Source organism: Chroicocephalus ridibundus, chromosome 7 (assembly GCF_963924245.1).
Source record: "Chroicocephalus ridibundus chromosome 7, bChrRid1.1, whole genome shotgun sequence".
NCBI classification, from domain to species: domain Eukaryota; kingdom Metazoa; phylum Chordata; class Aves; order Charadriiformes; family Laridae; genus Chroicocephalus; species Chroicocephalus ridibundus.
In genome coordinates, this window is record NC_086290.1 from 16,531,475 (window position 1) to 16,546,062 (window position 14,588).

General features: G+C 35.6%; 1 protein-coding gene across 4 annotated transcripts in view; it reads right to left on the reverse strand.

Annotated features, from left to right (window-relative positions):
• Positions 1 to 14,588, reverse strand: part of MAP3K2 (mitogen-activated protein kinase kinase kinase 2) — a 55,161-nt gene that overhangs the window by 17,102 nt on the left and 23,471 nt on the right. For all 4 annotated transcript variants that reach the window (XM_063340690.1, XM_063340691.1, XM_063340688.1 and 1 more), the window contains 7 exons: positions 13,083 to 13,152; positions 10,588 to 10,706; positions 8,786 to 8,826; positions 6,204 to 6,303; positions 4,258 to 4,371; positions 3,519 to 3,618; positions 2,478 to 2,608 (listed from right to left, as the gene is read on the reverse strand). In XM_063340690.1, the coding sequence (XP_063196760.1) occupies positions 2,478 to 2,608; positions 3,519 to 3,618; positions 4,258 to 4,371; positions 6,204 to 6,303; positions 8,786 to 8,826; positions 10,588 to 10,706; positions 13,083 to 13,086 (609 nt within the window). In that variant the 5' untranslated portion in view covers positions 13,087 to 13,152. The remainder of the gene's footprint in view (positions 1 to 2,477; positions 2,609 to 3,518; positions 3,619 to 4,257; positions 4,372 to 6,203; positions 6,304 to 8,785; positions 8,827 to 10,587; positions 10,707 to 13,082; positions 13,153 to 14,588) is intronic.

Genomic DNA, 14,588 nt, shown 5'->3' on the forward strand with positions numbered 1-14,588 from the left:
CGCGGATTTTTTAAGATAGAACTGAAGAGAAAATGGAGAAAGAGGGAGAATGCATAAAATTTCAAAACACTCTCCCTTTTCACCCAAACCAAAATCCTGTTTCAAATAAAATAAACTTTCATGTGAAACTGGAGTTTACAAAAACACCAAAGACCCATTATTTTTTTTTCCTGAAACACTTCTGATGACCTAGTAATCGATGCTTGTGAGCTGTGTGAAAGCTGCCATGTATCAGTCCGAAGTCATAAAATTGACTATCTAGGCCAGATCTATTACATAATGAAAGCAATCATCAACACTTTGGCTGTTTCTCGAATTCTAATCTAGAGAAAAAGAAATGGATTGATAATCAAGAGTATCCTCTTGATTACCAGCTATTTCTGTTGGCTGACATTCATTTTGTTATCTCACACTACCACCCTTTAAATCCTAAGTTTAATGACAGGCAAACATCACTCCCTTCTCTTTTGCAGTAAAACAATCCGAAATGTTTTACAGATTTATTTTTCAGAAGAAGTGGAAACAGAATCTAAACGTTGAATTATTGAATGTGACAATTTTACCAGCCTGCCTCTCAAAAACAGAGTGGAAAGCTCATCTGTTGTCTTAAAATGAGCTCCTTGCTAAAATGAAGTTTGTTTTGGTATATTATATAACATCTACTATTTTCTATGAATTGGACGCTAACCTTTTGCTGTAAATGAAGCAGTTACCCCTCCAATTTTTGTGGTCTACGCTGCATCTTAAAGGTCCTGGGCACATATTTTGCCGAGCACCAATCAAGGACTTATTAAAAGAAATACTGTCCAGAAACTGAGTTTGCACTCTGTGAACTCAGACACTTAAATGAACTCCGCATCAGGGAGGACAACATTTGCCATAGGTTCAGCAATTATATTCCTCTTTTCTTACACTGAACAGTGGGTCCTGAAAGGGAAAAAAGCCCACCTGCTGCCATACTAATTACCTCTACAACCTAATGCAGTATGGTCCAACTGTCAGACCATGGCCCACTTCTATCCAACCCAGGAGCTCTTCTGTAGAGAAAGCATGGGGTCTGCTGTCAGAGCGTGAATAGCTGCGTTCAGGCAGACCAACGGGAGAGCAGAGCAAAGCCCTCCACTCCCAAATTCCCTTCTTGTCTTTGTGGGGCAGGCTGTGATAGATGTAGCCAGCATGGTCAACACTTGCCAAGGTGACGTGGCAACTTAGGGGGAAGGGAGCAAACAGAGGTTCTGAGTTCACAACACCCCCATCTGGCCCTTGAGGCTGCTCAGGTTGAACTAACCTGGCTTTCTAGGAAAGTAAAACTCCTGTATTTAAACCCTGATGACATCTTACACGTTGATGCGTTACATGTTTCTTGAACACTCTCGAGTGAAAGGTCACCCTGGGCCTCACAGAACACCTCTCTGCCCAGTCAGTGACCAAAAACGACTTTGCTCAGGCCAAAAGTAATCATTTCACTGAATGAACCCAGGCCTGGGCTGGATCTGACCACGTGTCTGTGATAATGAATAGCACCCTGCTCTGGAAATTAGGAGATTCAGTCTCTATTCCCAGCTCAGTCATTAAAATTGTGCAATAAATTGCACAATCTCTTTGCCTTTATTTTTATTCTATCATCTGTCTCTCATTTAGTCAGCTCATAAAACCATTGCCTCTTGCCATTCGTGAATACAGTGCCAATGTCAACAAGAACTTGAAGGGATTCGGGTATGCAGCATTATTCTTTCTTTTTCCTCCTTAAAATATCTCTTTCTCCATTGCCAATTCTGTGAGCCATTACATTCCTCCATCTTTCCTGCTGTTTTTAAAGGCAATTTTGATATTCAGAGTGGGATTTTTATTCGTGCTAAGTGGGCTGATATCTCATACCAGTAATTCAGGTGAATTTGGAGAATAAAATAGCATACATTTGTGATCCTCGCACAAATATGTGACCGTGGAAAGTATTTCAGAGCTTATTTATTCCAGGCTCATCGCTATCCCCTTGCCTCTACCCCAACACAATATCAGCTGAGTCCAAATAATTCTGACAGATGCAAACTCTTCTTTAAAACCTCCTTTAATTACCTGAGAAAGTTATAAAACTGGTCTTGTTTACATAACCTACTCATTAAAATAGAGGGGTTTGTGCTTTCTAATATAGACATCTCTTGCTGTAATTTAGATCTATCACTACATCACTCAGCTATCATGGAAATTAAGAATATTATCTTTCTCCTTGTAGCAAAATATTTAAATAATTGAAGAGACTTACAGAGAAAAAACAGGTTCTACAAGACTAAACACCACAATTATTTTAACCTTCTCTCACAGATCACGTATTCTAGGATTGTCATTATTTTTTTAGCTGTTCTTTCTAACAATTCCATATCCTTCTTTCATAAATTAACCTAACAAAATTTTCATAAATCAAGCATTTCATAAATCAACCTAACAAAAAATTTAATTTTAATAAGTCACACACGTACCTGATCCATACTTTCTGGAATGAATTCACCCTCACTGTTGATACTGGTGAAGGACCCATTTCGGGCCACCTGATGCAGCTCATCTGGAATGTATCCTGGGGGAGGTGAACTCCTATCACGAGTATTAGAACCTTTTGAAACAAAAGGGCTAGTCAGAGTCCCTTCGCTAACCCAGAATCCAGGGTTTTCATTCAAATGCTTCATAGGCACTGAGCTTGCCTGGATCACTTCTTGCTTTAGAAAATTCCCAAATAACTACACAATACAAGACTTATACACAGCTTTTAAAATCTGTAATTCAGGAATTATGAAAAACTTGGAGCAGGGTTGCCTCAATTTCATTGAAAAGAATCTTCATTATATACGGACAGAAATAAAGTTTGCCTACACATCTAGCTCAGTAAATTTCTTCTTTTGAAATAAAATAAAAATCCAAATCCTTACACTCATGTCAACTAATCCTTTCCAACTCTTGAGAATTTCAGTTTTTCTTTACAGAATATTATGTCTGCAAGAACATGAATACCTCTATTTATAATAAATGCATAATAAATTAATTAAAATGTCTGAAAAATAATTCATTAAACTCTCTAGTTTCATAATTAAATTTGGAACTTAACATCACAGCAACTTCAAATCATGAATAAGCAAAAAGATTAGTCAAAAAAAATATGGGCGTCTTAAATTGAACAAGGAAATGCATTGCCATATAAACAAACAGATATTTTTAGTAACTCATTCCTGTATCTGGAAAAAAAAGGGGAATACTAATGTTAACTTTTTAGGATACCCATCAGTCACCTCAAATAATTCTACCATAGATTTATTTACTTGTGATTTTTTTTTTTGTTAATTTTCTGTATTGTATATATTTAAACCACATTTGACTTAAAATTCAAAATCCAGTCCCCCAAGTGCAAACTCATAGCAGAGTCATCGAAGAGTAAGAGAAATTCAAACAGTTGAAAGCAAGATCTTCATGAAGAAAATAATATAAAAGAAAAATTTTTACAATTAAAGCTATTGAAATATGTAGCTTACCTATTACAGACAGTCGCCTTTTTCTGTCTGTCAGACCAAACACTGTATTATCTAAATCTTCCAGTGAGGGCAGGGGTTCCACATTATTTACACTGGGTGACTGAAAATGCATACGTATTACAAATTGCAGTTAGTACTTTATCCTCCTGACAATGAAAATACTTCACAAACTTTATAGGTTTTGTGCAGCGCAATCCTTTTTTCAAGCAGTCAAAAAGAAGCTTGCCACTTTATATAAAAATTCACCTACTCTAGTAGCTCATTCTTAATATTTTAAAATAATTTTCAATATGTACTAGTATATAAATCCTATCAATATCATGGCCATGATGTGTTAGATGATACCAAAATAACTCAGTATTTAGCCTAGAGTCCACTGCTACCATTTGGTACAACAAACATTTAACTTGTCACAAAGGAGTGGCACCAACATACGCCTTAAGGAACAGTTTGAACTAACTACAGTTACTTAGATTCTATGCACTTCTCGAATTTGTATCATATCAGTATCCCATTAAGGAACGCTTTTCTACCACTGTAGGGAAGGCAAACACAGAGGAACAGGATCTAGGAAAGAGTTAAACCCAAGTCAATACAAAATGCTAACAGATGCTTAAAGGGAACTGAAGAAGCAATCAGTAATATTTTCAATTAGAAAAATGTCATCTTTAAGAAAAGATACAAATTATACTTCAATATGAAAACTGAGGAAAAAGACATTTAGCGTGCCAACTCATACCTGTGTATTTCCATGTATTACAAGCAATATCTTGAGACTCTTCATATGAACACTACGGTCAAGCAGTTCAACAGCTTTGTCCAGATCATCCTGTGTGGTTAATGGAATTACAAGCTACAAAAAAGGGAAAAAAAAAATTTAAAAAGATGTCTTAAACAGGACACAAGAAAGAAATGAGGAAATCAAGTGCAGAGAAAGAAATAACTGATGCCATCTTTCATTCCAAACTTGAAAATAAAATTTATTAAATGATGCCTGAAGTTAGCACCAAAATGTCTGAAGTTCAACCTTAATTCTTTCTTCAGATGCCTTCAATAGGTACAGCATGGTGGAACAAGTCTTGACAATGAAGGAGCAACCATTTTACATACGTACAACTTAATAGCCGACAAGTTTCAGAGAAATGCGTTCAACAGTGTCACTGTATTTGCCAACTCCTAAATCAATGCAAGCCTATCAGATTAATAAAAATAAGCCCTGGTTTAGAGAGCATAAAGCACATTTCTGTATCTCACAATATTACAACTACGTTTGTTTGAAGTTGCATCAGTAACAGAACTTCATCAAAAATCAGAATTTGTTAAGAAAATGTATCAAGCATGACGTGACCGACGTGGAACAACTGTAGTCCTCACTAGACTCTTACTTGGATCTAATTAATTAGCATTAACTTGGTATAAATGTTTTAGAACAGAAAAGGTTATGCCATTAAAGCACACTTGAGATCTGAGTTCTCTAACAACTAAAATTGTGCTTACGTTTCAGAAATGTAAATTACAGCTTCTGCTTGTAACAAAGGAACAATGCAATATGGGGTTTTAAAAATCTATTCTAGTTGTAAATAGTCTCAGTCAGTGATGCTCAAATACAACATCAGTTGAAATACAGTACTTTTATACAAAAAGAAATGTGAAAGAGGGAGGAAGGTCTGCATAACAAATGAGCGTACTCTTCATTTTAAGTTGCACTTTTAATGCTCGTGACAGGTTATTACCATCACATTTCGGAAAGGTGATGGGATGATTTGCCAACTAGTGCAGAAGTCGGCAAGCAGAAAACCTGCTCAAATGCCTGAAGATCTATCAGAGGAAGGAGCTGAGGCTAAAACATCACGAATGGCCATTTCTCCTGACCTTTCTAATCTCCAAAAGCCTTCTGTTGGAATTCTTCATTTTGAGGATCAGTTTCACAGAAGGGCCTGGTAAGGTAGCGAGTAACCAAAAAACAGCAATTACAGGCATTTTCTTCTGCAAAAATGCAGATTAGATACAGCAATCATGTTGTGCATAACCAAGCACACGAATAATCCTCCATGCACTTCACTGACTCAAGGCAAAAACCAGAAGTAACTCCTACGAATAGATCCTGCATCTGTAAATATATTTCCTATTAATAATTTTGTCTCTACTTCTAAAGGAAAGCTGGAAGCAATATCGACCAGACATAAGTGGCTTGACAGCACTGGCACTGTTCCCAAGAAATCTTTGGGAACCAGCCACTTTAAGAGGAGCAACAGTTAAGCCTAGTTCTCCAAACTAAACATAACTAAATGCAGCATTCTAGCAATTACCTAACAAGATTAATCCTTAAAGAAAAAAAAGTGTACAAGAAAGGTAAATGTTATTTCAAATTTACGAACACGACAAAGTTCAAAGAGGTGAAAGACTTTCCCAAAGTCATGCAACAGGACTGTGGCAGAGCAGGAAGACAATTTACCCATTCCCAATCAAGTCTGAGACATAATTCTTTAAGATATGACTCTCCCCATAAAACATTTCACACATCTCCTGCCTATCCTAATTTAGACAAGCCTTGCATATTTGAGAACACACACAATAGAAATCTGGGGTTTTGTCACAGAAGTAAGTTTTGTTACGAGAGCAAATTTCAGCCTCAAAATAATCAATGTACAAGTTACTGAGAATTTAGAAGACACAGAATATTACCTCATTATTGCTGTAATGCAAATCCATAGTCTGTCCAAAAGCAACTTTAGCTTTAGCTGCAAGATCTTCAAGTTTAACAGGCCTTGGTAACTGCAGGATCCTGAAACACAATTTAAGTTATAAAGATTCTTTTGTCCATTACGTATGAAAATCCGGCAACTCATTACTTAAGAATGATCTTAGAATTAAATTTGTTACTAAAAAGACCATGAGAGGCTATGCTTTATTCACTGTTGCCCATATTTTGAGTCATTAAAAAAAGAGAAGCGCACTGAAAAAGTTGTAAGGGATAATCATGCATAAAATTAGATCTCGTTATGACTATTTTACTTGCTTGCGTATGTCTTCTTTCTTAACTTAATGCTTTGCATGCCTCCATTCCAGAGGCAAATTCTTAGAAACTTCTAAAATTTTCTGCTTCAGTAAACTAAGACAATGGAGTACCATAGGTTGACAACCATTAAGCATCAGAAAGGAATTACTCCTACAATCCCCATTTTTTGGAAATCCACACAAGACTATTTTATCTGAGTAAGGTAACTAAATGTCACCATCTTTACCATAATGAATTACACACTCAAACTGCTGAGTCCATCACTAACTGTGCTTCAAAAATGCTCCTGTAAAAATGTTGCAGTTGTAGGTCATCAACTCAGATTCTATTTTCACCCAATGTCTTGTCAAACCAAATAGCCCAAAATGCCTGTAACTGACCTTTTACTATAAAAAAAAACCCTATTTTATTATTTGAGACACAATACCATGAAACAAAAAAGTTTTTAGAAATGACTAAGCTAGTGAGGTACATTCAATTCACATTCAGAAAAGAAACAGTACTCCAATTTTGTGAAGCAGAAAGATTAGCAAAGGGTAACTGTCCCTTTTATCAGTGTTTCAGTTGGTACACTGGTTAGGGAACAATAATTCTCACTAAAATGAGGCTAGAAGACAGACCACTTCCAATTAAAAATTATTTTGAAAAATAAAATTTTAAAAGAAAACCCGCCAATTCTCACTGAAGTTAACAATTTAGCAATCCTGGAACTCTGCCCATCGCACTGCACGCCCCTAGGTACAGAGTGCCACATTCTCTACTGAAAGAAATTCTGGAATCGCTTCTCTTTTCCGCTTCCCTTTTTAAAAATTAGTGAGAAAGGCATTGCATAACTTATTTTTCTTGCACAATTTCATTATTTTATCTTCAGATCTACATACTCAGGCAACAAAAGTATCACAACTCATGCTGAGCAATGAGGCTGGGCTGCCCAGTACCCAGCCTAAAACAGAGCTAGGCCCATCAGCATAAAAGCTTGGGAAAGGTATCTTTCCACACACTTACTTTATGCTTGTGTTCCTATTGAATTGATTAACTTGGTCCACCGTGAAAGTGAATAAACTGCAAAAATGTACTGTCATTGCAGACTGGGAGTGAGTAAACAGTTCTCTGTTTTAAATTCACGCTTCCGCTTATTTCACAAGAAATTGTTAGGTAGAAGAGTCCTCAATTTTCAAAGATGCTGAAGAGACTTATTTCCTCCAAATCACTTATAGAGCTCAACCATTACTGATGCACTGTTACTTGTGATGTTCAGCAGAGAGATGTAAATATACTGAAGACTGTTAATACCTAGGGAACTATTTTACTACCCCATGTAAAAAGCGGGCACATACTGCATTCAGCAGGGAGACACACTGATCTACTGCACATCACACTAAGGACTGCCCAGAAGTAGCATAAGTTTCATTCTGAAGCAACCTTTACTTTAGGAATTTATCATTTCTACTGAGAGATAGCATGACCAGGATATTATTTCCTTTTTCATTAAGTATTTTCAAAGATCTTATTCTATACCATTTCTCTGTAGGTACAATGAAAGTTTATGCTTTCAGAAACAGACAAACAGACAAATCAGTTGTCCACAAACCAGTTCTGCACAGAACTGCAGATTCAACTTCTGTAAAAGCTTTTGAGCAGCCATCAGAGCAGAGACATATAAGAGATATGTCTGTGTACTTTAAGCACGTACATCATTCACCTCTCATACACAAAACGAAAATAAATTTTAACTGATTATTCAAAATTATAAATGAAAACAATCTAATTATAAAGCCTAATAAACTTTACTATTACAGTTCTCAGATTGGTTCCTTCAATGTATAATCCAATATTGAGCTTTAAGATCTAGGCTTCTTCCTCTGGGTATTACAGCAACAATACATTATCATGTATTTATTAAGCACATGATGCAGCAAAAAAAAATATTTGCTGGTCTACTCATATTTGAGATCTATGCTAATGATCTAAGTAATTGTTCTAGGCTACAAACATCTATCTGAAGTGCAAACAAATGAAGGATATTCCATGGGACATAGCTGCGGTAAGATACTACTTAGAGCACACATTTTAAACAGATTAATTCTCTTTAAATTGTGTTCATATCAGAATTAAATTTAAGCTCAAACCAAATACATTCAGATATCTGAAACACTTTGAACAGTTTATTTGAAACTTCATGACAGGAGCCCAACAGAATGCTATAAAAAATTAAAAGACAACATTGTTTCCTGTGTTCCCGCCTTACCTTTTTTCACCTCGATGTTCAAATTTGACTCTAACATCATTCTGTAAGAAAAGAAATAAAGGAATCATTGTTAGTTTGTTACTACCTCCTTTAATGAAGGCCATGAAATCCCGTTCAATAATCCTACACCAGAAGTAAAAATCCTTAAGTAGTCCATATTAATTCTCTGTCCTTTCTGATATACCAAGTATTTTAATAAGCTACTTCTGCTGAGGTATCCGATAGAGGCCTTAAGCGTGTAAAAAATATAAAAAAATATTCTGAAGTACAATAAACGCTTCTGTAAGTAAACACATTGTTTTCTATCAATGTATTTTAATATTATAACAGATTCATGATTTCAAATTCATCGTGAAACTGATTACCAAAGAATTCTTTATTGCGAACAGGTAGGTAGATTTAGCGACCATAACAGGTTTTTATGTTACCAACGAAGTTACCAACACTTCAGAGCTGAGCGTTCCAGGCTTAAGAAATGTATCTTGTTTCATAAGCATTACCATAGAAACCCACACATGTAATTAAGCCAGCATTCATGCAATCAATTTCCCAATAACAAAGATACGTGCAAATATCTGCAGTTACATGGAAGTAAAATTGTTTTGCAAAATCATGATTTTAGGAATCAAATTATATTAGCAACCATTCCAGGAAAAAAAAATAATGCATTCAAACACAGAGATTACATCCAAATAACAATGTTGTACCTTCCAAAAAATCACTTGACTTACAAGTGATTAATTTCAAAATTCACAAATTTAAACAGAATGACAAACACGTATTTCCCCCTCACCACTACCACCTTTAGATTCAGAAATGGCTCAATTACTTTTCTTTTAACTTTCTAAACACGTATTACATTCTAATCATTTTGGATCATATACGCACATTACTACACGTCTAATGTCACAGCTCAGAGGCAAGTTATATGACACTAGCAAAGCACCATTGTGTTATATACTGAACTCTTACAGCTTTTAAAGCACCAAAGGAAAAAGATGTAGCCCTTGGATTCTGACAGTTTAAGAGCCAAATACGTTCAAATACTTTGATCTTTAACAGGTTAAAACAAGACTGTACAAACTGAAGTTTCATGAAATATTGGACTATCAATTAAGGATCCAATCAAATAAACATACAGTTAACTCAATAGGGCTATTACAACAATTGGGGTAAAAATCTACATCCTCTCCGAATCTCTCCATATAGTAGTTCAAACCTATCAACTAAGTATTCCTACTTTTCCATCTGTGTTCAGTATATGCAGGGGAAAAAAAAAAAAAAGAAACAGCTGCAGAGAGCTCACATTTCCAGCATATGAACAAACAAAAAAATCCAGGTCAAAGATGCAGTAAAGGAGCTTAAGTATGTTTCTGCTGCTGTACTGACATTCTTTAGTATGATATAGTTGACAACTGGGCAATCTAATATACCTATAAAATTCATCCTAAAGAAGCATTCTAAATAAGAGATACTAGCACACCTTGATATTTTAAAATAGTCTAATACCAACCAAATAATAAAAATAAAAAAATAAATCAATCTACATACAGCGTCAAAATACCCCTATAATCTTCAATTTATCAGAATTGGAGTCATTTAAGCATACGCTATGTCCTGGTCTGAAATGCCACCATTTCATTTTGCTGATAATTTAAGAACACGAACAAAGAAAATGGCAGCACATGTGGGAGACTAATAGCTCATTCTGGTATGCTCACTGGTCTGGCAAGAAAAATAATTATAGAAGTCACAGCAGGACATTCCATGTTCAATAGGTTAGTAAGGATATTAAAGATTACCTGTTTTTTAGGTGAAGACGACTTTGGTTTTCCTGTTTCTTGCTGGGGCAACACAGGACGACTGGCCTTATGAAGCACAGCCAAATCCTGCATGATTGAATTCAAAGCTTGCTGCTCATCTGCTCACAGAAAAAGACCAGATAAGAGAAGTGTAAACGACTGTTATATTTGAAGTGCATTACTGCCTCATTTCACAAATAGGCAGGCATTATTCTAAAATCTAGAAGTCCATATTGCACTTCAGTACATAATTGCCAAATTAAAAAAACATTACTGCCATGTTGCAAACATTTTTTATTTTATTTATCATTAACAGTGCTTAAGGAAATAAACAGCTTAATCAGTAAACACGCTTAAATGGCAGGTCTAAAAAACTCAAGTCATAACAGAGATTGACAACTCTACAGAACTGCTGGCTTATTAATAATAGAAAGGCAGGGGAAAAAAAAAGGCTTATCTACTTTGTTTGAAATAATGTCCATGGATGAGATGTTAACTAGAAATCATACATCCACCCCCAATTTGTAAATAAAGAAAAAGAAAAGCAAGTACTTTTGAATCATTTTTCCTCTGTCCTGAACAGGTACAATCATGCACATAGGAAGCACATACAAACTCCCAGAGGAACACCTCCACTGTTTGAGCATCTGCTGACGGTCCACAGAGTAATTTAAAACACAAAAACAAAACAAAAAAAAAACCACCAAAAAAACCCCACAAAACCAAAAAACCCACTACAACAAAACACTACAGAACTTTTTCAGGACTGCATATGTAGGGGGTTTTAGGACTTATAGGAATAATTCACAAGGAGAAACAAAAGCACTGAACCCAGGGACAACAAAAGCGCTGAACCCAGGAGCGCAGCTTAGATTTTAAGTTCACACAAAATTCAAATCCTAATAATCTGATGCAGCTGCGATGGCCTGAGGCCACGCTAGACAAGGTTTGCCCTGGAACTGGGATGCTCCTTTAGACAGAAAAGCACTTAGAAGCCCAAAAGCCTGTACGTCTGTCACTAAGGGAAATTTATTTGTCACTAATATTTTGTATTAATTCCTTGCCACAGCAACAGTACTATACTCAACATGCATCTAGAACACCGGATCACAAAATTTGTCTAACAAGGTGTTGATTGTAAGCCTTCACACTACTTCACAATGGATACATTTGCTGAAGAATTCATTGCTAAGTGCTGGGATTTACAAAGAACAGTATTTCTCAAACATGGACCTGAGAAAAACTCAGCATTAAAATCAGGAAGCAAGCATTCCAGGTATTCAGCAATGATGAGAATACCTTCACACTCTGTTCAAATATAACCAAATATATTTGTCGTATCAGGAAATTGTGGGATCTCAGTGTTCTAATTTAATAGATTCTTAACAGATCAGAAAGCTGGTCTGAAAATGAGTAACTTTGATCATCGTTCATGCTGTCATTATTCATAACTCTACTAAGATATGCAAATCTATAAAAGCAAGTTTTACTAGCAATATTTAATGGCAGAACTGAAGGCATTCTTGCAGCTGAGTTATTCCTTTCTCACACTAAAACACACACCAAAACTTGCCACAATTAAAAAAATTAAACTCTTTTATTGTGTTATAGCCTGTTCTAGGGCTCAGCAATAAAAAAAATTAATATTGTTCTTTCAGCAGTTGGTTAGAGGAGGTTTAGTTCCCAGTGGTCACTAGGTAGCATATTTCATACAAAGGAAAGCAAAGCATTGAGGCAAAGCATCTAAAGTTTACTGAATATACAATATGACTCTATAGTCTTTTCTCTCACACAAAATGTTGGAGAATATCAGAAATCCAAAGAGTGTTGCATTCCTAGATTCAGCTACTTTATTTAGCATGAGGTTAGCGAAAAAATACCATAACAATAAAAAATAAACAAAAACAATAAAAATGTGTGTGTTTTGGTTAGCGGGTTGGTTTGTTGGGATTTTTTTTTTTTTGAGAGTGAGCACTGATAAGTGATTACAGTAACAACACGGTCAACTCAAAAAGCATGTACAACTTGAAAAATCAACATCAAATTTAAAACAATACAAATGTGCTACATATTTAGAAGAACACGGGCCATCTGCACAGTCCTGGCTTTTCAGTGCAATGACACCATAAAATACAATAAAATTCTTTAATACAGATTTTGTGGGGTTTTTTTCCCCCCCAATAGCCATTACCATTTAGAGCACAGTAAATATTAATCAGTACCCTAATACCATGAATCTCAATTTCCTATACTTCAATTTTTAAATTACCATATCGTGACGGAAAAGTACTATATTCCGATGGAAAAAAAACAACCAGAGGTATTTTGAATACTAGCAAAGCGGCTGAACACTGTCTTTCATGTAGACATTACATTGAGTTACGCAGCCAAAGCACACATTTCTTAGGAATGGTATTACATTAATGTTTTTGGTCTTCAATAGAAATGAAAAGTATTCGAATTAAATTTTTATATACATTACACGCAAGACTTACCCATAATGGCAGTGAGCCTGAAAACTTGAACTTCAGGGAAACAGTTGCTTCATTAGCATTATTTTATTTCCTAAAACGCAAACCCAAAAATACACAATTATTCAAGTTGTCAAAGCCACGTAAAACAGTCAACTCTTCACTGTTTGCAGGCAGTTTTTCTAATATTCTACATATCAAATACACATATAAACTACAAATAAGATTGCGTATGTAGATAAGACGTGGAGAAAACAGATATTGTCCCCAAAGCCTCACTGGCCTCTGAGCAACATATATAGACTTTCAGAAGACACAAAGCCCAAACTAAATATTCTTCCAGACTTTAGCTGATTTTAGTCTCTATCTACATCCCAAAAATGATGATTAGTAGCTTAATTAGTCATAACACTCTGCTACATGGGATACCCACTACTCCAGATCATTAAGAACCGATTCTTTTTCTACAGGTTCCCATATCTGGTGTTCAAAGTTCTGTGCTCAGAACTACACATACATAGTTCATATATATAAATATGAAACTCACAGCACAAATCAAGAGGCATAGATACCTATTGATTATTTAAACTAGAAAACTTCATTTGGTAAGTTTTGTTCATCATAATGCAAGAATATTACTAACATCCCTGTTGAGATATCCCAACACTCCTGAAAGCAAATGCCTCTAGAAGACAGCAGGTATTAACTTTTAATAGACAATATTTAATATACAATATACAAATACAAGTTATCCAGAAAAGCAGAAACACAGGGGGCACATTTCTGAACAAACCCTGTCATCACAATATCTCGAACATTGGCCAATTAGAAAAAACAATAGCTAAGGACTAACTGAAATAATCCATGAGATGCTATTATGGAGCTTAACAGCAAAAAACTAAGGACACATCCCTAAATAGACAGTGAGATTTGTTGTAATACAGGCTACCACAGGAAGAATTCAGAATTCTTAATGCAAGACCACAGAAGAAAACTCTCTAATTTCTTAAGCAGTCACTGTGACCAAGTAGGAGGAGGCTATTCCCTTCTTTTCCTGGCTGCAGTGGACCATCCATACTTCTGACTCAGAGCTGAAAGATCTACCCTACTCCGATAAAACATGATTTCCCTGAAAATTTGTTCAAGGAACTACAGATACCAAATATGACACTTTATTTTTTTTTAAAAAACAGATTTTTTTTTCTCATGGTTTAGTTCCTTACCATTGTCAAATGACCCTTGATGCCAGCACAGGGCCAACCAAGCACATGGTTGAGAACAGAGGGGAGGTGGCCAGCTCTTTCAGCACCAGCCAGTCAGGCGGCTCTGCTTGAATATACTGCCAATTTTCTACCTAACAACAAATTAATTACAATTTTCCAAAGGATTTCTGAGCAACTTCAGTTAGGCATCTAAGAGTTTCTGGCACTGTGTCTCTTTCTTACTCATTTCATTAAAACAGCCTTTTTAAGCAGCATTCATTTCACCACTGTAACTAGAAAGCTTCACGTACTTCTGGCATATTTTTTA